Here is a 25,785-nt window from a genome sequence, read left to right as displayed (position 1 = left end):
GTCCTTGTAACAGAGGACCTAAGGCTGACCTACATGCATATTTTTCAGTTCCTTAAAAGGGGTGCATCTTATAATACGGCCTTTCTTTTCTTTTCTTTTATAGATGAAGATGAATGTAAGCTGAGCCGCTGTCATCCGGATGCTTATTGCTATAACACACAAGGGTCCTTCAGCTGCCAGTGTAAGGCAGGTTATCGTGGGGATGGTTTCCAGTGTGTGACAGGAGGTAAATAAATGTTATTTTCTAAAAATCCTAGCAGAAGCAATCTGTTGAAAGACAGCAGGGTGGAATGCCATTAAATGAACAGAAGTTGTTTAACAGCTGTGTATTCTGATTTTTTAAAAAACCTGAATTATTTTATCAAGCAGATTATTTAATATGGCGCTTTCCAGAGTTTATCAAGATTCTCTTTTTACTTTAAGACTTTTTACAGTTAAATCCTTTATATGTTAACTCAGAAATAAGGGCTATTGAATTTAATGAGATATATTCTGAAGTGAGTATAGGATTTCAGTTGGGAATCACATGTTTTTGAAAATTAAGCCTTGCATGAATTCTGGCTTGTTTTCTGAGTTAAATATCTCCTTTGTCAGCTTATGATTTTAGCTAATACACACTGAAATTTTGTGCAAGGAACACTAAGAGCTACGTAATCTAATCTGATCAGTTGGTGGAATAGAAAATATTCCATGCTATTTATAAGACTATCACATTCACTCCAGAAAGATGAGTGTTCTCTCTTCCATTTTGCTATTTGTTTTGCTGAAAAATGCTATCTTTCCTCTACTGTGAACTTGTTTGGAAGTAATGCTGTAATTTTGCTTTGCATTGTTTTGCTAATTATGTTAGATTTCCTTTTGGGTTGTAACTTCATTATTTTGAATTAAGATTGTGTTATCATAGTGATTTCCTTCTCCGAATGAGGAGCTATGGGCATAAATCAGAATAGGGCATTAGGTTTTGGTTTTGTTTGCATTGTATCATGCATATTTATAATTGGTCTGCTCAAAGGATCATGCCTGGAACTTAGGGTGCTGGATGTTGAATTTTGGAGAAAGAGACAATATCCTTTTTCATGTGAGAGGTAAGTATAGATAGAAAGGAAGGAGGTGATTTCAAGGGAAGAGAGAGGATGCTTTCCCTCCTAATTCCTATCCCTTTCTGACAGATGAAAGTTGTGATATGTAGACAAATAGCCTGCAGCGTGTGTGTAATAATATTCTAGCAGAGCAATCCATACACCCATAATGGTATGTTATTTCCTTTGAGAGATTCAGATAAAATTAGGTTCTATTCTTCGTTATGCAAGTTTTCACTTCTTTGGAATGTCAAGAGCAGTCTTATAAACAGACAGTCCTATACTAGAGTACCTAGGATCAGATATAAGTTGATTTCTACAGGTGGAATGCAACAGCTGGTATGGTGCCAGTGCCCAAATTAAGCTTGAACATGGCACTGTCACAGAATCAGTCCTATGGAGTACTCCGTTGGTAAGAATCTCTGTCAGCTGCTCATTGATGCTCTGGACGCTGAGGATGGGAAAGAGAGAGGCCCTGTATGGCCCTGTTTTCATAGCAGCCTAACAGCTTTTCTGTCCCAGTAGAAGAAAGAAAACCTGTTCCTGTCTCTTTCAACATGTTTGGGTTTTGTAGTTAAGGAATAGAACATAGTGTTTCATCTGGGAAGAGCCATCCAGCTTCGCTTTGCTAACTATTTACTCCAGTGGTACCTCTGGTTAAGAACTTAATTCGTTCCGGAGGTCTGTTCTTAACCTGAAACTGTTCTTAACCTGAGGTACCACTTTAGCTAATGGGGCCTCCCACTGCTGCCGCACTGCCACCGCACGATTTCTGTTCTCATCCTGAAGCAAAGTTCTTAACCCGAGGGACTATTTCTGGGTTAGCGGAGTCTGTAACCTGAAGCGTATGTAACCTGAGGTACCACTGTGTTTTGCTGCAGTCATAAATGTCACTGAAGCTATTGTGGGCCTATGAGACTATATGTTCTACAGTGTCTGTGTTGTCAATACACACACACACACACACACACACATATACATATACATACACTTCATATATTTAGGTACCACTTTCAGCATCTCTAAATTTAAGCTAGGGAATTTTATTCTGCAAATACAGTACTATAATAGTTTTTACACAGCAAATCTGCTCCTTGAAGTATCTGTGGAAGTTGCCTGCAATTTTACATACGTTCATCACACAGCCGGCTTGTTAGCAATAGAGTTCCTGGTGTAAGCAGCCGCATTCCAGCAGCTATGAAGAATGTCTGTACTTCATTATTCCCTCACGCTCCATTGTTTCATTACAAAAAGAAACAGATGTCCAAAACTTGTCACCCCTTCATCTCCCGTAGATTGTGTTTACCAAACAGAAACAAACCCAGACTCTCTGGCTAGGGACTATGACCAATAAAAATCATTCACCGAAATTGTTAATGTGGGTAATCTAGTTCACATGGGAAATGCACTGGTGGCAAAAGTCCATATCCTGTTTGTAGTGCTCCGTGACCAAAGCAGCATTAAATGGATAGCACTAACAGCCTCCTAATGGTGAGGTGTTAATTTGCCTTTCTTTGAAACCACATAGGAGCATCACCTAAAACACAAAAGACTTTTTGGGGTAACCTTCAGCTACCTGATCACAGGTGGTGGTGGGGAATAGACTGGATCAGTGCACACATTGTGGACATTGTGTGTAGCATATGGTGGCTGAACTTGGCAGTTGTGCCCATACCATAGCAAAATATAAACAGTAAAATCCCGTGGTAGCATTAAAGTTGTCCTGTATACACGGCAAGTCACTTCAAAGAACCTGCTCACCATGTGATGACAGCTAGAGAATGGAGTGTTTTTTAAATGTCATCTGTGTAGTGGTTGTTGCATGTCTCTGTCCCACTGTTTGTTTAAAACATTTGCTACAACCTTAGTAAATGCATTGTGGCTTAGATTTTGGCTTGCCTGAACAATGGGATGAATCCTGCCCCTCCCGCTCCATCAGCTTCTAAGATCAGTCTTCTGACGTTTTACTTTCTAGCACCATTTCAACTGCTACTGATTATTCAATAACAAAGCTGGAGCTTTTCCAGTCCACAAGGCCTGCAGTAACCCAAGAAACCACATTAATGGATACAGCATATTTTAGGAGCCCTTTCTACAGCTCTGAAGTGCTTCTGGGCTGCCCTTGTGCTTGCTCTAACATTCTACAGAGGGTGACATGTGGCTCTCCTGCCCCACCGCAGCCTCATTTCTGCTAAACCATTGGTGGTACAAAGGACAAGAATTGAAAATGTCATTGGGTGTGCAACTGTCTTACTGACACTTAGAATTAGATGCAAGGGGACAGAGAGGGTATACGCTGTGCTGGTGCAGGTTAGCTGCACATTTGCAACTGTCTGCATAACTGTGGTTGCAGAAAAGCAGCATTTGCAGCTGAGGCTTCATTGCCTGACTTTGTTACCCAGACAGCTGTGTTATATAAAGTTTCTGTGCACCTACAGTGCTTGCACAGTGTTAAGTGAGAAACCTCCTCCCACAACTTATTGGAAATGGATAGGAGTTCATCTCCCTGCACTTGATCACTCCTAAGTGCTGGCCAGCTGTTGGCGAACCATCTTAACTGCCATTTCTAATGCAACCTGTATGAGCTTCACTCCACCTTTCAGAACTCAGGGGCAGCAAATTTGGCTAATATATGTTGGCTAGAATCACTTGTATGTAGAACATCATAGAAATGAGATGTAAAATTCACCTTTTTTCTTTTTGTTTTGTTTCTTATTTACAGAACAAGAAAAGACAAAATGTCAGCGTGAACAAGAACAAAGTGTGGCTTTTGGTCCAAGAGGAGCCAGGCCAGTTGGCTTCTTTGTTCCTCAGTGTGATGTCTATGGGAATTACCTGCCAACTCAATGCCACTCCAGCACTGGATATTGCTGGTGTGTAGACAGAGATGGGAATGAGATTGATGGTACCAGAAGTGGTCCAGGGATTCGACCTCCATGTAAGTTACGTTGCACCTAAGCCATTAAGCTGCTGCAACAATTTTCCTCATTCAGATGCTGTTTTATTGGGCTCATAGTTCAGACATATGCCTCTCATACAGTGCTGTTCCGTTGTTTCATATGTGCTTATGCTGATATGCTGTTCTTGCTATTAAGCCATGTTCAAAGTGGTGACATAATGAAGCAAGCAATAGCTATTATAGCCTTCTAAATAAATCAAAAAATGTTTCTAGCCTGCTTGCCCAATGTATGACTCTGTTGGTCATGTGGATTCCCCCCTGCCCCCCCCCAAGGGCAACAAGCCAGAGCCATCGGCAGTGACTTGCAAATTATATGGTGATATTCAAAGGATGTTTATACAATTAATAGTGTGGCATTCCTGTAAAATGTTCCATATGGAGGCACCTTTTAGAGAGTGCCCAAACTATAACTGATCCATGGTACAGCTACTAGGTGCGGATTGTTATTGGATGCACGAAGCATATAATACCAGTTGTACAATATCGCCACTGGCTTCCAGGCCCAGTGGCCCTCGAATTATGCTGACACTGGGCCTGTCCTTTCTGGTTTTATTAATATGTAAGTTAGAACCATGGACAATAAGGGAAATAATTTCAATATTTAGTGGTGTAACATGAGCAGCAGGAATGAGACGCAGCCCTAAAGGAAAGAAATATAGAAGACACTGCCTTATAATTGGTTGTTCTTTATACCCATAAAACATGATCCTGGTAAGGCTAAGCACTTTTAAAACCTCATTAGCTTCATTGAAAGAGACATGCAGTATAATTCTGTGCACCTTTATTCATAAGCAAGTGCATAGATGTCAGTGCATTCCAGGGCTGGCCCAAGACATTTTGGCACCTGAGGCAAACCATAAAATGACACCTCCCCACGAGAGATGCATCCCTTGGAGGCCAGATCTGACGCCCCTTTGGATCCTGCAGCCTGAGGCAGCTGCCTTGCCTTGCCTCATGAGTGGGCTGGCCCTGGTGAGTCCTAAGCAGTGTTGCATAGGATTGCTATCTCAAGCATGTGCTTAACATCATTTGAAATATGTAGCACTTAAATGTGCTAAGCGTTGCCTGGATTGTATCCAGTTTATATTAGAGTAATCTTGCCTTGCAGATGCAGTTTGACCTTATTGTGTTTGCGCAATCTTGACTGCCTGTGTTTTCTATCATTTGTCAACAAGGTCTGGGCACAGTTGCTCCTCCTGTTACAGTTGGACCCTCTGTAAAACCAGATACCATTCCTCTGCCTCCAGGAACACACTTACTCATTGCTCAGAGTGGAAAGATTGACCATGTCCCCCTGGATGGGAATGACATGAGGAAATCAGATGCAAAAGCTTTGCTGTATGTGCCAGTAAGTATCCCCTGAACTTGATGTAATAATTTGCATTAGTGAAAACTGAGGATTTTAGCTGAAGACTTATACTACAGAAAAAAATAACACTTCAAATCAATATCAGGAACAGTCACATGGCTTAATATCCTTTGGGTTTTGCTGCTGATTTTCCTTTCATACTGATGCTTTGTTTTTATTTTTTACTGTAGATTAGGCTGCAGCTGCTGAGAAAGGTGGGGGGGGGATGAAGATTCTGAAATCTTGAAGCTGGGGTCATAATTCTTTTCGTATTAACAAAGAGAGGTCCCCAAAGAAATGTGTGTTCCTGTTGCACAATATTTTTACAGCCTTCCCCGCTTCAGTGATAACGTCTCAGGACTATTATAAACAAACTTGTACTGTATTTATAGCAAATTTTATTGGCTTTCTAAGCAAGTCAAAACTCCCATCAAACTTTCCAGTGTTTTAAAAATTGTTTGACATTCTTAAATTTTAGTTGCTCATCCTGGCTGGCTATAATAGTTTATGTGGGTTTTAAACATTCTCCACTGAGCTCCCCCTTTATCTTCCTGTCCTTGATATTCTCTTCTTCCTTCTGCTGTAGATTTTATAATATGTCCTGATAACTTCCTGTGCTCTGGTCAGGCTTCTATACTCTTCCATGTGTTTCTTTTCCAGCTGTTTCCTTATGCCTGACACCAGTGGGCAAGTAAGTCTGTTTCCCACTTTCCACCTTCTCTTACTGTTGAATGAAGCCTTTTGCTATGCAATGTCTAATGTTGCCACTTGTCTTTTGATTCTTGCACTTTTTTATCCATAGTGATTTCACACTGCACACGTCCCCTGTTCATTCTCAGTATTCTAATTAGATGTTCTAGTTGTATTTGTGGGTATTTATCCCATCCTGTTGTGGGAGTTGCATATGAGAGTAGCCAAAAGATGCAAGGAAACATAGTGGAGGTTAGTGTGGTTGAATGATGCAAAGTTGTAACAGTGACAAGTTTGGATATGTAAGGACAGGAAATGACAACTGTAATTACAATGAAATCGGGGGAGGGGGGGAAATCTCTATAACATTAGAATTCCTACAAGCAAAACTGAGGATAGTGAAACTAAAATAAGTTTGTGCCAGTATAAACATGTGCACATGATTCTGTTTGACATGTTTGTGGATCCTTTAAAAGTAAACCTGTCAGTGTCTGCCTACCACTTGTAATTTGTGCTTATAAAACACTCAAGGCATTGACCCATCTATCCCTTATGGCAGTGGTGCCGTGGCACTCTGGAGTGCCTTGAATGATGGGTCAGGGGTGCCGTGGGCAACACTGGTCCCTCTTTCCTTCCCTCCCTCCTCTGATGCCCTCTTGTGTCTCTGCCTCCCAAAGGCTTGGACAGCTGTTCGTTGCAACAGCCCTGGCTACAAGCTCCCCAAGCAAATGATGCCTCTGGGGCTGGCCAGGGGGTGCTTCCCAGGCCCCTGTGGGGGCACCTCTCTTTGGGGCAAGGGTGGCAGCTGCAGCTGCTCAGAGGACTCTCAAGGAGAGGGAAGAGGAGAGGAGGCTGAGAGAACACTCCACAAGGGAGGGTGTTTGAAAAAGGGTGAGAGGCTGCCAGCTCTGCAAGCAAGGAGTGTGGTCCTGAGCCCCACAGGGGTGCTGCAGAAAGAATGTAGTTGGTCAAGGGAGCCGTGGACTCAAAAAGTTTGAAAACCTCTGCCTTATGGTATACAGTGGACACTCGGGTTGCGAACGTGATCTGTGCAGGATGCATGTTCGCAACCTGCAGTGTTTGCAACCCGCAACGGCGCGTCTGCGCACACGTGGATTGCGCTTCGGAGTGTGCGCAAAGCGTGATTTAGCACTTCTGCACATGCACGACCCCCGAAACCTGGAAGTAACCTGTTCTGGTACTTCCGGGGTTCGGCGGGTCCATAACCTGAAAAAACGGAACCTGAAGTATCCGTAACCCGAGGTACGACTGTACTCTTAACCAGCAGCTGCTCTTGAAAGCCTCATTCAGAGGCAACTTTCCCATCCCCGTGACCTGAGATCCTTTTTAACTAGAGACTGAACCATGAAAAGCGTGCATTCTGTCACTGAATCACAGTCCTTCCTGTACCACTGGAAAAAATACCAATATTCATAACATGCTAGATGAAAACACATTATTTTGAATCCAAAGTATAGAGCTTGATCCAAGGAACTGAGTAGAAGGGAAATAGTTTCTAGTGCTGTTCTGCAGATGCTTGCAAGAGATTTCACCCAGTGCTATAATAGGCTAGTTCTGTACCAATTATCTTGTTTCTGCTTGTATAAGACCTTGCACTAGTTGTGGCATAAACCTACCAATGTCTTTGGATTTAGCTTCCCTTTTCCAGTGCAGCACCCTGGTGCAGCAGCAGCAGCAGCAGCAGCAGCTAACTTGGGGCCGTGGACATGCTGTTGGACTCAAACTCTCAACCAGAATGGCCAATGGTCACAGACATTGGGGAGTTGTAGTCCAACGTCTGGAGGGTGGCAGATTGTTCATCACTGCTGTGCTGTGTCCATGAGCAGAAGGCTACACTTGGCTCCAGTACACAGATTATTATTTGAAGCAATCATTCTCTGCTGCCGCTTCAGATTATTTTCTGCCTGCACTGAAGGTGGGCCTGAACCATTAAATGAGATGCCCTCCCCTTTTCCATCTGCTATGATGCTCTTAGCTTTTGCTGCTTTTCTGATACCTTCTTACAGTGTACCTTGAGTTTTGCCAGCTTACTTTGGATCCTTTAGATTTGTTTTATCACTAGGCTTTAACATGCACCCTTTCCCTAAATACAATGTGCTATAATCTAGGTGTTTTGACTGATCTAATGCCTAACCATTTCTTCTAAAGAATTGGAAACATTATATATTTTGAGACTTGTAATAGTTTCACCAACTTGCAGGATAAAGTTGTTATTGGAGTCGCTTACGATTGCTTGGAGAAGATGGTTTATTGGACAGACATAAGCAGCCCATCTATCAGCAGAGCAAGCCTGGGAGGAGGAGAGCCAGTATCCATTATAAAAACAGGTAGGAGGGTTGTGTAGATTTCTTCTTCACAATATTTTTTTTTCCAGCGGCAGGGGTCCCACAGAGAGTCTTCATGGCCATACTTTCTATTGCCTTCAAGTGTTGAAAGGTATATGGGGGAGGGGGAGTGTCTGAGAGTGGAGTCCTAACCCTCCCTGTTGATGGCTGAGGCACATTTAGGATGCTTCACAGATTCCTCCCCACCAGCGCAGAGCAGCTATGCTGGTGAGGTTGTGCCATGGTGGAGGCAGTGAACTCATGCTGGTTGTAGGGCATGGGAATTTCCAAAGTGTCAGGGTGTGGACAGGGCATCAGTTGCTTTAGATCCACAGGATCCCTGATTCCCCCAAGGTGACCAATGCCTGTGCCTCCCTTGTCTATGGCATCACAAAAACAATGAAAAGATTCCCCCATACAGTTTCTGCATTGAGCAGCATAAGGCAGCCCTGCAGCTGTGCATTGACTGTAGTTGTGGATCCGCTGCTCTGCTTAAAAACAAAAACCACTGCCACTTCATTTCTCATATAAGCAAACCCGGGAAGTATCTTGTGCCTAGGAGCTTGCCTAGCTCTGAAACCTCAGTTGTCAAGTTGGAATTACAACTCTATTAGCTGGGCTTATGGACTCTTCTTCACCCCTGCAAGTGAATTGTTCATTACTTACTCATTCATTTTGCCTACTTAAGCAGAGCATAATAATAGCACAGGCACTGATTATTTTATTAACATTGTCTTAGAAACAATTCCCCTTACATTGCAGTTCTGTACATGTCTCCTTAAATATAAATCCTATTGAATATAAATCCTACTTTCAGATATGTATAGGGTCTGTAGAATTGCAATCTCAATAGTAAAACTGCCCCTAATGTCTGTTGGTAGGTTCGTTAGGTAACTTGTTTGGTAGGTTACTTTAAAAAAATAATCTACAAGTACAAGTATGTTTTATTTAATGATGGGTTATTACAAGCAAGTATATAATATATATAGCAAAAATGCATGAACCAAATTGTTTTATCGTCACAACAGGCACTGAAACTTCAAGCTACATTTTTCTTCTTTGTTGCTACAATTTGTGGTGTGCTTGTGCTGATGATTTTATTTTTAATGTGAAAGTTCTGATAGTTCATAGTTGGATTGTTCTGCAAGACCATGTTTTGTCTTATGGCCCTTCCAGCTCTCATTTGGCTCTCCAGCTGTGTTGCCTGTTGAATTGCAGGACCTTTCCAAGCCCCACAGCTGCACAGACTACTCCACAGGGAGAAATGCTCCTCCATCCTGCAACCAAATAAATTGGATCTGTGTATATCTTCATAAGCCTGCCTCTTGCCAGGCTCTGAGCCTCCCAATTCCTCTCAGGCAGGCTTGTGTAATAATAATAATAATAATAATAATAATAATAATAATAATAATAATAGATAGATAGATCAACTGCAGAAAATAAGTGTTGAGCTGGGAGAAGGGATGCTAACAGCCAGTCATGTAAATTCCATATCCACATAATGTAGATGAGATGTACTTGTGGTTGATTTTCTTCCCAGGCTGATTGACATTTCACTCTAGGCCACACAGCGACGTTAAATCTCTTAGCAGACAGCACCAGTCAAATATGGATCTGGACTGTTCATGATGCCATTTTTATTGACAACCTTTAGTACACTGTTGGATAGATAGACAGAGTTTGTGTTGTAGTCTCCTCAAATGTAATTATATTTACCATTTTGGCCTCAGTTGTGAACAGTCTGTTATTTAAAAAAGAAAGAGAAAGCTTTGAGCATCAGAGCACTTTCCCCCCAAAGCAGAAGAAACCATAACATGTATTTTGAAACTATATGTTTTAATCATTCATTCATCAATCTGTGTTTGAGCTTAGCAGCCCCTGGGGCCAGGATAGTAGATCATTATCTGCTATTTCCTGTTGCTTTAGACCTGGTCATTGTCCAAGGAAAACTATGCACTTACATTTCTCAGAATTGTTCCAAACTTAAATCTACTCTCCAACATTATTAGCCACTCACAGTCCAATTTTCTTTTTTCTGTTAGCTAAGATCAGCTGTTAGTTTTTAAAATCTGATTACTTTAAAAAAAATGTTTTCTTTTGGCAGATCTACAGTTTAACACATTTTTTTTGCCTTAGTAAACTTTTCTTTTCATAAACTTGGGCAGTTTCATTTTATTTTAAACACCCTCATGCCAAGAAGCCCTAAAACTGTGTTACGGTTCTGTGGTTCTACCATGAGAGGCATTAGGAGAGCCAAGGAAGGCTAGTGGATAAAGAAGCCTGGTAATAAAAACCCATTTTCTGGTAGCAGCAACTTCATACACAGGGAGAGGAGTGCAATCTTTTGTGGCTGGATCTCCCAAGGCATCACAGGACAAACACAGAGCTTCGCATACAACATTTGTAAGCAGTTTTTGTGGCACCTTCTTGCTAAATTTTGACTTAACATAAGACTAGAGTAGTACAGAAAAGTGAAATGAAATATAGCTGTTTTTATAAAATGGAGATGCCTGGGTGGGCTTTATCCTGGGAAAGGGTACTGAGTGTTACAGTTTCAGCTAAATGACAGGTAGAGGACGAAGCATTCCAAAACTGTTTCATTGGCATTTTTGTTATTTTTATACTTCCATACTGCAAGAATGGCTGTTCCCATCATCCTTAGAGCACCTCACTCCCGTCACCTCAAGATGTTCGCAAGATGACACCATGAGAGCTTTAAGCCCTTAGTATTTATCCTGCCACTGTTGCTGAGCTCAAACTTCTTTGCTCCATTTCCACTGTCTCGTCTGCTTTCCTATCACCCTCTTTGCACATTACAAAATGTCAGAATGCCTTGACTCAGGACCGAGCAGCGCTTGGTGTGATCATTGCATGATGGCATTACTGTAAGCTGCATCTTTTTTGCAAGCAATAATCATACAGGAAAAAACGAAAGCAGGATCACAGTAGATTTTGGTTTTAGCGAGGTTCCTATCCAGCTCACCAAATGTAGAATTTCTCCTAAATTTCAAATCTATAAAACGTTTAGATTCTTAAAACTATTAGATATCTGTCATATATATATATATATATATATCAATGCATTTGGCATCCATGAGCTATTTTTATACAATTTGTCCCTGCCCTCAGTGGACAGTTTTCCGCTAGTCACCAAGAACTTTGGAACAAAACACTATTGTTTTTCTCTATTAAAAGAGCAATCTGAAAATGTATTTTTTTTAATTAGAAAATTATTTTCAGCTTGAAAACTGTGACCTATTGTTTTAGGAAAGCAAGCTTAATCAAAGGAAACCGCACAATAAGTGCCTTATTGGCTGGTCTCCATACTCTAAATTAGCATCCATTTGCTTTTACAAATTTAGGATGGCCATGCATGATATATTGTGAGACATTTTTTACTTCCCACTGCTTTGACCTATTGATAGAATCAATATTTTATGGGGTATTTAAGGATGAGGGTGGGGATATAATGTTTCCCATCTGTACTTGCTCTACTTTACTTTATAAGAAAGGTGCTTTGTCTTCATATTATTTAGATGACTCTTTCTAAACTTACAGCATAAAAATAATGGTAGTGTACAATAAAATAAAACATCCTAAAATCATAAGATGCAGAATAAGTTACCAACAAATTGCAGAACAGATTACTACCAAGCACAGAACAAATTGCAATCACATTAACTGTCTAAAAATGCTTGATGAAGCAAGCTTTTTCATCAGTTGATGAAATGTAAAAAATTGCCTGTCTGATTTCAGTAGGAAAAGTGAAAACACTGGTCCCACTAAAAGCCATGATCTGCATAGAAACTGAATGTATATGTGAAAGCTGTGAGACAGACAGTCCTTTCCAGATGATAATAGTGATCTGCCTGGTGTGTAAAGGGCAATATGGCCCTTAGGTGACCTGGCCTTGGACTGCTTGGGGCTATATACACTAACAGTAATTCTCTGCACTTATCTCAGAAAGTGTACTGGCAACCAGTTCAGAGCTTTCAGGACCAGTATAAGATTGCAGGGGGTTGGACTAGGTGACTCTTGTTGTTCCTTCCAACCCCACGATTCTGTGCTGATACAGAGCTACTCCAGCCGAAAGCCAGTCTGCAGCATTCTGCAATAGCTGCAGTTTCCAAATACAGCGCTTTGCAATAGTTCAGTGCAGAGGTTACCAAGGTCTGCACAACTATGGCCAAAGTTATTTCTCTCCAGAAACAGCCACGGCTGGTGCACCTGCCCAAGCTAAACTTTAATTGGGAATTGGCTGAAACTGCATAACATGGGGTGCTGACATGAGGCAGGGCCTTCTGGACAGAGATGTGGTTGTTTTATTCAGGCCTTTGGCTAGAGGAGGGGAGTTTTACAGCCCAACCCCTGGCTGGCTGCTGCATTGCATTTTATTGCCATATTGTTGTTATTATTATGTACTGTGTTGATTTTGACCATTGTTTCAATTATTCTTAGCCACCCTGGTCTCCTGTTGGAGAAAAGGCAGATGGTTGAGGGTGATAATAATAACTTTGATGGTGGATTTGTTTCCACAAATGAGAACAGTGATTGAGATGTTTTAGATGAATTGCAGTATATTTCAGGATTCTCTTTTCCCTTTTCACCCAGATTTGGAAAGCCCTGAAGGAATAGCACTGGATCACCTTGGGCGCACCATCTTCTGGACAGATTCTCAGCTTGATAGGATAGAGGTAGCGAAGTTAGATGGTAGCCAGCGCCGAGTGCTGTTTGACACTGACCTTGTGAACCCCAGAGCCATCGTAGCAGATCCTATGAGAGGGTAGGTAAACTATGGTACTTAGGAACGTGCTGATGTTCTTAGAACATACGTGCTGATAGCTCAGTTAATTTCAGTGTCCTTTGTCCGATTCTTTCCCCATGCTGCTATTAAAATATTTTAAGGCTAATTTCCTGGAGAGAAATGTGCATCTAAAGTGGCTTACAATCAAAAACAAGAAAAGTTGGAGAAGAAACCAACGAAATTTAGAAGTTAAAACGGCAACTCAGTAACTTTCAAATTTTTTTCTTTTTTAACAGCTGCCTCACACAATTTACTTATACTTCTCCCCTCCCCCTTGTTAACCAAGGTGCTTTTTTTTTCTTGACACCCTACTTGCATCAGCGGCATGATTCTTTTTATTTTTATATGCAGAAATCTTTATTGGACAGACTGGAACAGAGAGGCTCCGAAAATCGAATCCTCATACATGGATGGCACAAACAGAAGGATTCTTGTTAAAGAAGATTTGGGGCTACCAAATGGGCTGACATTTGACACTTACTCTTCATTGCTGTGCTGGGTAGATGCAGGTAAAGGCTTATCCATAATGCACTATGAACTATAAATTTATGAATCACTGACTCTCAAATCTTCTTCTAACAGATGCATACAAAAGGAATGCATAATTACTTCAACTTTCTGTTAGTCACATACATCAAAATGGTTGTTGACTGATTACTATTTTTTTGCATATTGTCCTTCTGGAGGCCATAGACATATTGAGTAGGAAGGATGGCAGTAAGAACTTTGTTGGGTTAAGTAAATGCATTGTAGAGCATGTGCTTTGAAGGCACCGAGACTCCAGGTTCAATCCCTGGCATGTCCACCTAAGGCTGGGAAATAATTCTATCTGAAGCCCTGGAGAGCGACCTTTTCATAGTGTAGACAAAACTGAGTTACATGACCAACAATCTGATTCTGTATAAGGAAGTCTTTTTTGTACTGAAGAATGTTTTGTACTTGACTTTTTGCATCAAGCATGAAGAGACTGCGATTGAGACAAAACCAAAATTTTTATTGTGGATCTTGTGTGACCCATATCAAATACCAGTAAAGGGGAAGAAAGATATACTTAACCCAAATGATTGCTGGGAAGAGATGTCAACAAATTCTTGGATGGATGAGCTTAGAAGGAACCATAATTCTGAACATACTGGTTTTCTTGCGTCATTGTGCTTTTTCTCTTACAAAAGAACTATTTTTGTCACAGACAAAGACCAAATTGTTTTGTTGTATGCAGGCACCAAAAGGGTTGAATGTATGGATCCCAATCAACTCGGTCGGCGAAAAATCCTCGAAGGAATCCAGTATCCGTTCAGCATTACAAGCTATGGGAAGAATTTGTTTTACACAGACTGGAGAAGGTATGATGGTCTTGTGTGAAAGTTATTCACTTGTATTTTATATTCCACACACACATACGCCCACTTTGGCCTCACAGAAGCTGTATTTGTCCTTTTGGCAATCCGTGAGTTTTTTCTCCAGGCGAACAACTGAAGCAGGTTTTCCTAAGGAGGATGCTTTTGTGTTAAGTGTTTATTCTGAACATGGTAAATGGGATTTGGAAGGTAATGTTCCTGCCTTATGGCAGTACTTTCTCTAATGTGTAAAGCAGAAGCTGGTTATTTGAAGCCTTTTTCCTTCCTGCTCAATATGCAGATGTTGAAACTTAATATAAAGCTTCTAAATATTAGCTATGGTATGTGGAGGGTTGAAGATTTAGATCTTTGAGGGTCAGTCTGTGCAAAAACATGTTTGAAAACAAAAGCTGGGAGCGAACACTTCAAAACTTTAGCAAGAGATTGGCTTCAATGCAGCAGTGTGTGTGTGTGTGTGTGTGTGTGTGTGTGTGTAGTGGTAGCATCTGTGCAAGTGTTCACCCTAAGGCTGAAAGTTTCATCCAGTAGCTAGGCGTGTGTGGGAGCAGCCCCAGTCAGAATTGTTGGCAATAGCACCCGTCATCTGTGTGCAGGGAGAGAGGGAAGCAGAAGGCTGGACCGAGCCCTACTTTGTACTCTTCAAAACGGATTATTGAACTTTTCACCTTGGGAAAATTTATGCATGTAGCACCTATTTGTGTGCAGGATCTTGCTTGGGATACTTTCATGTGCACACGTCTGTGACTTGATTAGGATAACAGTCCACATGTTTTTCACAGTGTTGAGAATAATCCAGAGGATCCTTTAGTTCAGAGGATCTGGTTTCTGCTGTAAGTCCGGGTTCCCATACTCTCCCATATTGTCAAGGGTGTGCTTCTACATTAGGAGACATTGAATATAGCCATGCAAACATAGATTTGGATCTAAATACTTCTTTCATGAATTGAAACTCCTTCTGTGCACAGAATAGAACCCTTGGATCTCAGCTGCTGTATCCTCAAAACTAACATGGTTCCAGGGTCCCCCCCCCCCAAATGGAGAAAGGGCTTTAATGTTCTGTATCCGAAGGCTCCTCCCCCCCCCTTTTTTTGTTGCTGTGGAGCTTTCACTGTAAAAACCCACTCTTTAGCACTCAGTTGGAGCAAACAGCAATTTGGGTTTTCTGCGGATTTGCTTTAAAGATTCAGCTTTAAAGTGTGGGGTTTTTTCTGGAGAAAGCTTCCAAGCAACAAAAAAGGTCACCCTGAGATGGAGCTTTAAAGCGCAGACCATATATGGAAGGACTGGAGGAAAGGTAAGTGTGGACAAGCCCTAACCCAGGCATAGGCAAACTCGGCCCTCCAGATGTTTTGGGACTACAACTCCCATCATCCCTAGCTAACAGGACCAGTGGTAAGGGATGATGGGAATTGTAGTCCCAAAACATCTGGAGGGCCGAGTTTTCCTATGCCTGCCCTAACCCTTGATGGTAACAGCAGTTTCTTCCTTGCAGCCTCATCATTTCTTCTCACTATTTAAAAAAATGTTTCACTTTTTTCTGTTCCTTAGAGATGCTGTGGTAACAGTTGACCGTACCACCTCACAGGAGACTGACAACTTCCAGCCTCATAAACGCACTCGTCTTTATGGAATAACTACAGCCTTGGCTCAGTGTCCGCAAGGTAATTGCAGGATTTTTTTTTTACTATGGAATCTGGGATGTGGGTGGCGCTGTGGGTTAAACCACAGAGCCTAGGGCTTGCCGGTCAGAAGATCTATCTATCTATATCTATCATCTATCTATCTATTTCTGAGCTGGTAGCTCAGTCATTTATTTATTTATTTATCTATCTATCTATCTATCTATCTATCTATCTATTTATTTAGGGACGCAGGTGGCGCTTTGGGTTAAACTACAGAGCCTAGGACTTGCCGATCAGAAGGTCGGCGGTTCGGATCCCTGCGACGGGGTGAGCTCCCGTTGCTCGGTCCCTGCTCCTGCCAACCCAGCAGTTCGAAAGCACATCAAAGTACAAGTAGATAAATAGGTACCGCTCCGGCGGGAAGGTAAACGGCATTTCCGTGCGCTGCTCTGGTTCGCCAGAAGCGGCTTAGTCCTGCTGGCCACATGACCCGGAAGCTGTACGCTGGCTCCCTCGGCCAATAAAGTGAGATGAGCGCCGCAACCCCAGTCGGTCACGACTAGACCTAATGGTCAGGGGTCCCTTTACCTTATGGAATCTGAATATAATACTCCAATAAAATATTAAGCTGATGAAGCATATATTCAACAATAGATCAATGGATTGCTTTTGCCCTTCCCCCCTTTCTTTTAATTGAACAATTTAGAAAAGCTTAATACTAGCAGAGCTCTATTTGTTTCCTTGACACTTGAATTTGCAGCAGAGGAGAGTGAAATATCCCTTGTACTAAGGTGCTTTTCCTGATGTTCAAAAACATTTTAATTGTTGTTGACTGTATTAGTTAGGCTTTGTTCTGTAACTGGATCTTGAGAAACACTGTGACTGTCTCCAGTTGCCCATCTTGTCATTTTGCTTGTTTAACTAAGATGTTAGAATTTTTTCAGATCCATGTGCAAAGCTTTCAGTTAAATAAACAAACAGTTGCATGTCCCAAATGTGCTCTGTGGAGCTGAAAAACATTGCAGAGATGGTATTTTTGTTCAAAGGAAAACTCCTGGCTTTGTTAGGTTCACAAGCATATTGTGTTCAAGAGCGGAGTCCTAGCTGCTTAGTTTATTGTTTCTGGACAAGCAGAATTGGTTAGTGCTTGAAGTTAAGTTTCAAGCTTTGTGCCAAGTGTAGAATTTTAAGATGCAAAGTGGAACTGACACCTTTCTAAGAAAATGCAGCCTGTGCATAACATCACAGGATCATCAAAGGGCTAATCTCTAGCTGTGGGCATACTTCATGGGAGTGCATCATAAGCATTTTATTATTCTCTCTCTCTTTTTTTGAGGGGGGGGGGAATACTTAAGTGTTTTGCACAAACAATTTTGTCTGTTTTCACTGCCCTTGATATTTCTGTCCCTTCTGCTACTTTGATGATTTCCTTTCTTCCTGGGCTACACTTCTGAGATTTATTATCCAAGAGCAGTTGTTGTGTAATCAGTTTTTTTATTTTTGCAAACCAACCTGAAATTGTTGATGAAAGGCAGTATATAAGTGTTTTAAACAAATATTAAGCAAATTCAGCTCTGTTACAGTAATGCCACTTCACTGCTAACATCCTTATGGCCCCTATTCCCCAAGTTTGCTGAGAAGAATTCTTGGACACTGTAAATGTTGAGGGATCCCCACTGTCTGTGAGGAAGAGTCCAAGGTATACATGTTTTCTAATCCCGCTTTAGTGAAAAGTCTGACCTGTACCTTCATTGTCCTCCTTTTTGGAATATTTCTCATGTTTAAAGGATGTTTAAAGGATGTTCAGCACTGATGCTAATCAGCAGCCAATGAACTGAAACAGAAAAATAGAGCCATATCATCTTTAATACAATGGGCTAGTTTGCATGTTATGCTAAACCATAGTTTAGTATTGTACGCATGAACTGTGCCAAACTTGGGTTTCTGAGTGGCCCTGTCCGTCTCTTTGCAAACCTGAGGAGGGAATCAGAATTCTGCTCTGTTTCTGAGCACAATTCAAAGTGTTGGTGCTGACCTTTAAAGCCCTAAATGGCCTTGGCCCAGTATACCTGAAGGAGTGTCTCCACCCCCATCGTTCAGCCCAGACACTGAGGTCCAGCTCCAAGGGCCTTCTAGCGGTTCCCTCACTGCGAGAAGTGAAGCTACAGGGAACCAGACAGAGGGCCTTCTTGGTAGTGGCTCTCGCCCTGTGGAACGCCCTTCCATCAAATGTCAAGGAAATAAACAACTATCTGACTTTTAGAATACATCTGAAGGCAGCCCTGTTTAGGGAAGCTTTTAATGTTTGATATTTTATCACTTTATTATTGTTGTTGTTGTTGTTGTTATCCAACTTTAGGATTTCTGGTTACTTCAAACTCTGAGTTAGTTTGAAAAATCCAAAATCCCCAAAAATAGTATTTGATCCTGGCTTTTTCCCTCGCTTACACCAAGGCAATGGTGGGGTGGGTGGGTAGAAGCATACAGTCCAGGGTTTTCACAGTTTGTGGATATTAACTAGCTCATAGCTGAGGGTGATCAAACCAGGTCAGTGTTTGCTTTCCTCTAATGCTATTTTCTTCCGCTGTGTTTTTATTCCTTTGCTATAGGACATAACTATTGTTCGGTGAACAATGGCGGTTGTACTCATTTATGCCTGGCTACTCCCGGGGGCCGTTCTTGCCGGTGTCCAGACAATACCATTGGAGTGGATTGCATAGAAAGAAACTGAGAGATGCAGCCTGAAATGCATCAAGGCAGCTGCCACCTTTTGGAAATATACTGTCAACAAGTAGTTAAAAGGCCAGTTACATTCAAGCAAAGATCCTAAAGATACGATCTCCATGCTGCCTGCAGCTAGAAACTACAAAGCACACATGTTATAACAACAGTGGCTACATTATGGAATGCTGGCATATCTTTGCAACCTCCCCCCCCCACCTTTTTTTTTTTTTTTAAAGACAAGCCTAGTGATCAGCACTTGTTAGGTAGAATCTCTTAGTCCTATTGTTGTAAAGCTGTAGTATGGGGTAGTCAAAAGCACAAGAGGTCAGGATCTCAAACACCCAGGATCACTTAGCATGCAAGAGTATTCTGACCATATATCTACAAATTAGCTTTCAATAGGTCGCACTTAGTGCAGCTGACTTGTAAGCACCTAAATATTGGGGCAGAGAAGCCCAGGAATGAGTAGGTTGAAGTGGCTGAAATAAGGGAGATATTTGCAATAAGAACCAACAACTTAAGTGAAGGGTATCCCATATTAAGTAGGCTCTTATTCCTCCTCCCCTACTGATTTTAAGCACTGTCAATACAGTCTGCGGGATTCACCTAATGCCTTCCATCAGTGGAAGCCCTTCACAAGGGCTTCCGCATGTGCAACAGGGGTCCACCTTGCTTTGTCTGTGAACACTACACATGTCCCTGAAATAGGCTTTTTGAGGGATTTGGGAGAACCCCCATAACAACACCCTGAGGGAGGGAAGGGTGGGTTGTACAGATGAAACGCTTGCTATGCAACATTGAATTCCACCCAGTATTATCATTATGCTTCACAAAATAGAAACAAAGCAATTTAGTACTACAAATTGTTTGCTAGTCTGTCTCGATATCACTTTAGTGGTTATTCAGCTTTTCACTGTATATGTGACTTATTGACCACTTATACTGGCCGTGTTCCTCTGATTTCAAGAGGACAGCATTAGGGTAAAATGCCACTGAATGCCTCTGCCCATTTTGAATGGGCTTCTACAAAACAGCATGAATTTAAACTAAGGAATGTGATGTTTCAGATAGATCCTGTCAAATATTTTTCATTTGCTTTTAAAAAAAAACCCATTTCTTTTGACACTTCCTTATTTCATAAGTCTGATAGTGGTCCATTTCCAAATGTTTTTGTTGTAGTTTCAGATGTACCTTACTTTAACACATGCCATGAGCAATGAGGGTGGTGAAACAAGCAGATAGCCAAAATATTGTCAGTAACATTGACTTTCCTGGCTATACAGGAAAAAAATAGGGCCAAGGTACATGTTTGTTGCTTGCAAGCAAAATCGTTAGCAATGGAATTTGCAAAGCAGGGTGTAGGCTAAAGGCTGATAAGCATTTCCTAATTCTTCTGCTAAGGCATTTTTCAGAAGCCTTGTTTTTGCTGGTAAAGACATCCACAGTACATCCAACAAACAAAATGCATAGTGATCACAACTTGCTTCTAAATATCTATTTTTAGAATGCCGCAATTCAGTTTAAAAAAAGAATCTTTAGATCCCAGACGACTTTACTTGCCAGGCTACACCATATTAAAGCAGAGCTAATTTTGAGCCTTCAGCTCTCGATGACAACTTTCTTCATTTTATATTTATCATTAAAATATCAAATGCTACATTAATTTTTTTAATTTTTTGTATAACTCTTATATATCTATAATGTGTTTAATTCTAACCTCTATTAGACATGTCTGCAAACTGTAAATACCAAAAAATTGAGCTCAACCAAACCAAAGGTGCTGTTAATAACTTTTCTTCCAGTTATTTCATTTTCAGGTGACAACGGAAAAAGTTTACATGCTGTACAGCTAATCACATCACTGCCAATAAAAAAAGTATGTGGTTTTTTTGTAAAAAAGAAAAAAAAAACTTTTTATCCTTGCAGTATAACACAGTGCTTTAATATTTTTATATAAAAAGTTTTTAGACATACTTTGCCACCCTATCTGTATCTGTGTTTGCATGCAGATTTGCTTTCTGACTTAATAATACTTTTATTACACAGCATACACAAGGATGTTCCATATATTACTACCAATCTAGCAAATTATTTATATGCAGAGCTCCTGATAAAGTCCATGAGCTGCTCACTGAGCATGCAGAATCTATTCACATAAAATATTTGTCTGTGTATGTAAGCAGAAGAACTATTTGCAGCAGTCTCTGGGTCTGTTCAGGGATGCGGGTGGCGCTGTAGTCTAAACCACTGAGCCTCTTGGGCTTGCCAATCAGAAGGTCAGCAATTTAAATCCCTGCGACGGGGTGAGCTCCCGTTGCTCGGTCGCAGCTCCTGTCAACCTAGCAGTTTGAAAACATGCCAGTGCAAGTAGATAAATAGGTACCACTCCGGCGGGAAGGTAAATGGTGTTTCCGTGCACTGCTCTGGTTTCGGTGTTCCGTTGCGCCAGAAGCGGTTTAGTCATGCTGGCCACATGACCCGGAAAGCTGTCTATGGACAAACGCCGGCTCCCTCGGCCTGTAAAGTGAGATGAGTGCCGCAACCCCAGAGTCGTCTGCGACTAGACTTGACTGTCAGGGGTCCTTTACCTTTTTTTTTTAACCTGGGTCTGTTCAAGGTAATGTACATTCTATGTCAAAGAGAATTCTGTATCACCCTAGTTCTGCAACGGACTATAAAATTATGGAGCCCCCTATAGAAACAAAATTGTTGAGATCCATATCCCAGTCCTGACAAAAGCTTTCCCCTATTAGATGACAGCTGAGAGAGAGATTTCTAAGAGAGAGAGAGGGAGCAGAAAATGTGATGCTGTCATGAAGGCACAATAGATGGTTACAAAAGTTGTTTACCTAGTACTAGTTCCAGCTTAGTGTCTTTTTAAAGCGCATCAAGGAAGAGGAAATTCCTGTGTCATCTGTCAACTCTGCAGACCTTCATACATGATTGTGCTCTGTACGGTCTTGAGGTCCTGTGTCTGCTGCCCCTTGGGTATAAATCAATTAGGTAAGGTCACTGGCATCTAATGGTGATCCCAACACTTACCCATTTTATAAGCCTGTGGAAGGTAGTGTACACTTGACTTGCTGTGTAGTTTGCAAAGACTAGTTGCTCGTATTAAAAACATAACAAAGAAGCCTCATGAGATAAGAGATCATTGACCTCAATCACTAATGTAATAGAGAAGGCTAGTTAATTACTACCATGTCTTAGGGCAGTGATGGCCAAACTTGGCCCTCCAGCTGTTTTGGGACTACAACTCCCATCATCCCTAGCTAACAGGACCAGTGGTCAGGGATGGTGGGAATTGTAGTCCCAAAACAGCTGGAGGGCCAAGTTTGGCCATGCCTGTCTTAGGGGATCATTCTAAGTGAGGAGTGACTTATGCCTGATGGCTTATGTTACAGCAGTAGTGTAGAAACAATTTCCACTAGAAACATCCAATATTCTAGCAATATCTAAGAAGGAACCATGAGAGTTGACCAAATGACATGCCATTGGTGCTAGATGCCAGGATAGATATAGTGCTGCAACTGTGGCATTTAGGTAATTCATGTACTGTTGTATAGACTCACAGAAATGACACAGGACAGGATCGTGGTGTTGTAACACTTGCATCCTTTGATGATGTATAAATTAGGCCTAAGTGCTTTCGATTGGTGATCAGCACAGCTCACAATTTTACACTTCTAAGTCCCAGCAATCTAGGGCTTGAACACCTTCTGAAATGCCTCCTTCCAGGCAAGTTCCTCCTTGCTTACACAGATCTGCAGGATAGATGTTGTTCCATGGTCTGCCTTTAACAGCTGTGAAGAATACGAGGTCACGGGTGTGTACCTTTTCTGCACAAGCATCAATATCTATGCTTACAATATCGTTTGTTGTTTCCAAAACTAATCAAAGCCTAGCTGTTCAGGGAAGTGAAGGTAATTAGATTTGAGCTTTTGCCATTTGCTGTTGTCTATGAGAATATTCTTCTGCCTGTATTTCATGTGTATTTACATTTTTTTTAACAAACCCACAACATTTCTTGCCATTTTTTATACTTTGTATTTAGTATGTTTCATGGTGCTTCATCTGTCACTTAGGCAACTGAGAGTGCAGCATAGAACTGTATGAATAAATAAATGCTGGCATTTGTGCAGCCTGCTACAGGCAACTATGACATTGCAAATGCTTAGCACCAAAGCCTCCTCAAATCCCACAAGCAAAGCAAATGATAGCCTGCAGTAAGCTCCATGTTGGTATTTGGTATGCCTCGGATTTCAGAATGATTGAAAATTACCCGCAGAAGAAACAGAATAATCTAAATTGCTGTGAAACTGTTTGGACTGGCACTCTCCCATGCACTGGGAAAATACTAAGCAATAAATGTTAACGGTGCTGTGTTAGGTTTTTCAGCCTGTGATTTATTATCTTCGTGGAATGCATTCCTCGGATCCTGCTGCCACATCAAGGAAGCCTGGAAAGTCACAACATCCTCTAGGGGAGTATTCCAAGGTGGAAAGCTGCTTGTTCGACATTTCTCTGATTACACAATTTTGTCACAATACATTGAATGTTAACTCAGTGGAATATAATTAAGAATGACAGGAGATTATTAGAGGATAAGAGGATAAATGGCCCCTCAATGACAGTGTCACACTTCATCAATTTGATCTAGGGTTCGACATGGCCTAATTCTGAGTGCAGCACTTCATGGTATATTGCTCTGGCCTAGATCTTGTTGCAGTAGAGAAACATGTCAAATGTTTAAAGAGGAGCTTGCTAAATTCCAGCCTTATAATGCAGTAATGATGACATTGCCACTTTATATGGGTATACCCATTTGAACTAATACTTTACTGTTCCCAATCAAATAACTCAGGCCGTGCCAGAACAACAACATCTAAAGCCAGTTTTAAGCAGGGCTGTCCGTTGTGAGCTGGCTTTCTCAGTGTATTCTGCGAGTTCTGGTTTGCTAGGATTTTAGGAGTTCATGTGTTTTGGCGTGGGTTTGGTGGTGATTATTAGTTTCTTAAGAATTTCAGTTCTGAACTGGTAAGGTAGCTTATTTGTGTAAAATAGCATGCCTTCTTGTACAGTAATTAAGGCTGCAATACTATGCTAGAGATGGGGTACTGGTGGCAGTCCAGCTGCTGTTAGACTAAAACTCCCAGTATTCTCCCAGCATTCCCCACCAGAGGGCAGGGGCAGCTGGGTACACTTGACCTGGGCCTTGGGGGGGCAGGGCTGTGCCGGCCAGGGGGCCATCTAAGAATGGGGGGTTTAATTGGCAAAATAATCATGGGTGAAATGCCCTTGTTTGTCCATATGCACTGCAAGGCGTCAATAATAAAATCTGGACTTGTGTTACTGTGTGCTAGCATGTAGCATCAAAGCAGATGAGGCACCGGCACTTCTCATGGACAAAACTCCCACCCCAGGCCTCAGACCATCTCTGCATGGGCCTGTTCCCCATCATTGGCCATGCTAGATGAGGCTGGTGGGAGCTGGAGTCCAATAATACCTGACACATCCCCCTCCCCAGCTTGCCCAGTTCCCCATCCCTGTTCTACATAGTTACCTGGAAGTAAGCCCCATTGGATGCACCAGGGTTTTCTTCTGAGCAGACATGCAAGCTTGTACTTTAACTTGATCACTCTTATGTCTGTGACTCCAGTGCAAGGCCAAAAGGTTTTGGGGGTGAACTTTGATATTCAGATCATTTAGTCTCTGCAAGCTGATATTCATATGAAACAGAAACATCATTTAAGTACAATTTAAGCAAAAATTTAGCCAGAACTTGCTTTATTGCTTTGTGTTACAATTTTCCGTCTGAGTCCTGTCCAACTTGAATGCTAGAGGCTGGTAGCAATGCATTAGAAATAGATTTAAAATAAGCTGTAACCCATTAAAGCCAATTAAATATCTACTGTACTTCTGCTTTTCTGCTCACTCTCCCTCAAGGGCCCCTGAAGGCTGGTTTTCTCCCCCAGTGGGTGCATTCTGCAGCATGCCATTGATGCAATGATACTGTATTAGTGGTGTGTTTATACTGGAACATTCACCCATTCATTGATTCTGTGATGCCTCCCCAATTTTGCCACATTATGGCTATCTGGAGAGGAGATACTGGATTTGGGTAGGAAGGCAGGACAGGCAATGATTGGAAACAAAGCAGTATGTCTGCCCCAAAAGCTTTGTAGGCACAAACAGTACTGAAAGTAGGAATGCATATGTTGTGCTGGTGCTAGGGATCAAAAGCTCCTCTTCTGCCCCCTGGAATCATACGCCTGACCATATTGGTTGGGACTGATAGGAGTTTTAATCAAAAACGTCTGGAGGGGTCCAGGCTGGTGAAGGCTGCTTGACTTTATCATCCACACATTTAATTTAGTTAATGTTATGGCCGGGGTAGCAACCTGGCAGCTCACAGGTAAGAAGAGCCAGTTCCCAAGGCAACTTGGACCTGGCCCCTCATGACACCACTAGAGTTTATAGTTAAAAGGTTGCCCACAATTTCCTTGGTAAAGGTGGGGGAGCTATTTTCCAATTGTAAGATCTAGACATATTTCGTAGTTTAATGCTATCTGTTTTGGATTCTGCAGGCAACATGTAGGTAATATGATGACTGAGCATGAGGCACATAATAATGGAAGATGTCACCAATACTGCTAGATGTCACCAGTTTTATGACAGGCCCTGGCTAGTCATGATTGTGTGTGACAAAATAAACTCTGGCCCTCAGATCACTGTCTGGAGAATAAAATAGCTGCCTAAACTACAAAACTCGGTGACCAGACATTTCAGCACGGTGTTTCGAATTCTGTTTCTTAAATGGGATCTATTTTAGCATGATTGGTGAACTAGGCTTTTC

General features: G+C 41.6%; 1 protein-coding gene across 2 annotated transcripts in view; it reads left to right on the top strand.

The window, feature by feature from the left end:
• Positions 1-23,317, top strand: part of NID1 (nidogen 1) — a 54,807-nt gene extending 31,490 nt beyond the window's left edge. Inside the window, exons 12-21 of one of the 2 annotated variants that reach the window (XR_013983596.1) lie at positions 104-226; positions 3,802-4,017; positions 5,214-5,386; positions 8,298-8,424; positions 13,033-13,204; positions 13,577-13,734; positions 14,445-14,568; positions 16,132-16,244; positions 18,815-22,213; positions 22,251-23,317. Coding sequence is in view for 1 of the 2 variants with exons in the window: in XM_080997651.1 (XP_080853777.1) it covers positions 104-226; positions 3,802-4,017; positions 5,214-5,386; positions 8,298-8,424; positions 13,033-13,204; positions 13,577-13,734; positions 14,445-14,568; positions 16,132-16,244; positions 18,815-18,936 (1,328 nt within the window). In the remaining variant the exon portion in view is untranslated. Of the gene's footprint in view, positions 1-103; positions 227-3,801; positions 4,018-5,213; positions 5,387-8,297; positions 8,425-13,032; positions 13,205-13,576; positions 13,735-14,444; positions 14,569-16,131; positions 16,245-18,814 lie in introns of both variants that reach the window. The other variant, XM_080997651.1, reaches the window with a different exon arrangement.
• The last annotated feature ends 2,468 nt before the right edge of the window (positions 23,318-25,785 follow it).

Source organism: Podarcis pityusensis, assembly GCF_964106645.2.
Source record: "Podarcis pityusensis genome assembly, chromosome: 3".
Classification (NCBI taxonomy): domain Eukaryota; kingdom Metazoa; phylum Chordata; class Lepidosauria; order Squamata; family Lacertidae; genus Podarcis; species Podarcis pityusensis.
Note: the sequence above shows the minus strand (reverse complement) of the source record. Positions and strands in the feature narration are given on the sequence as shown.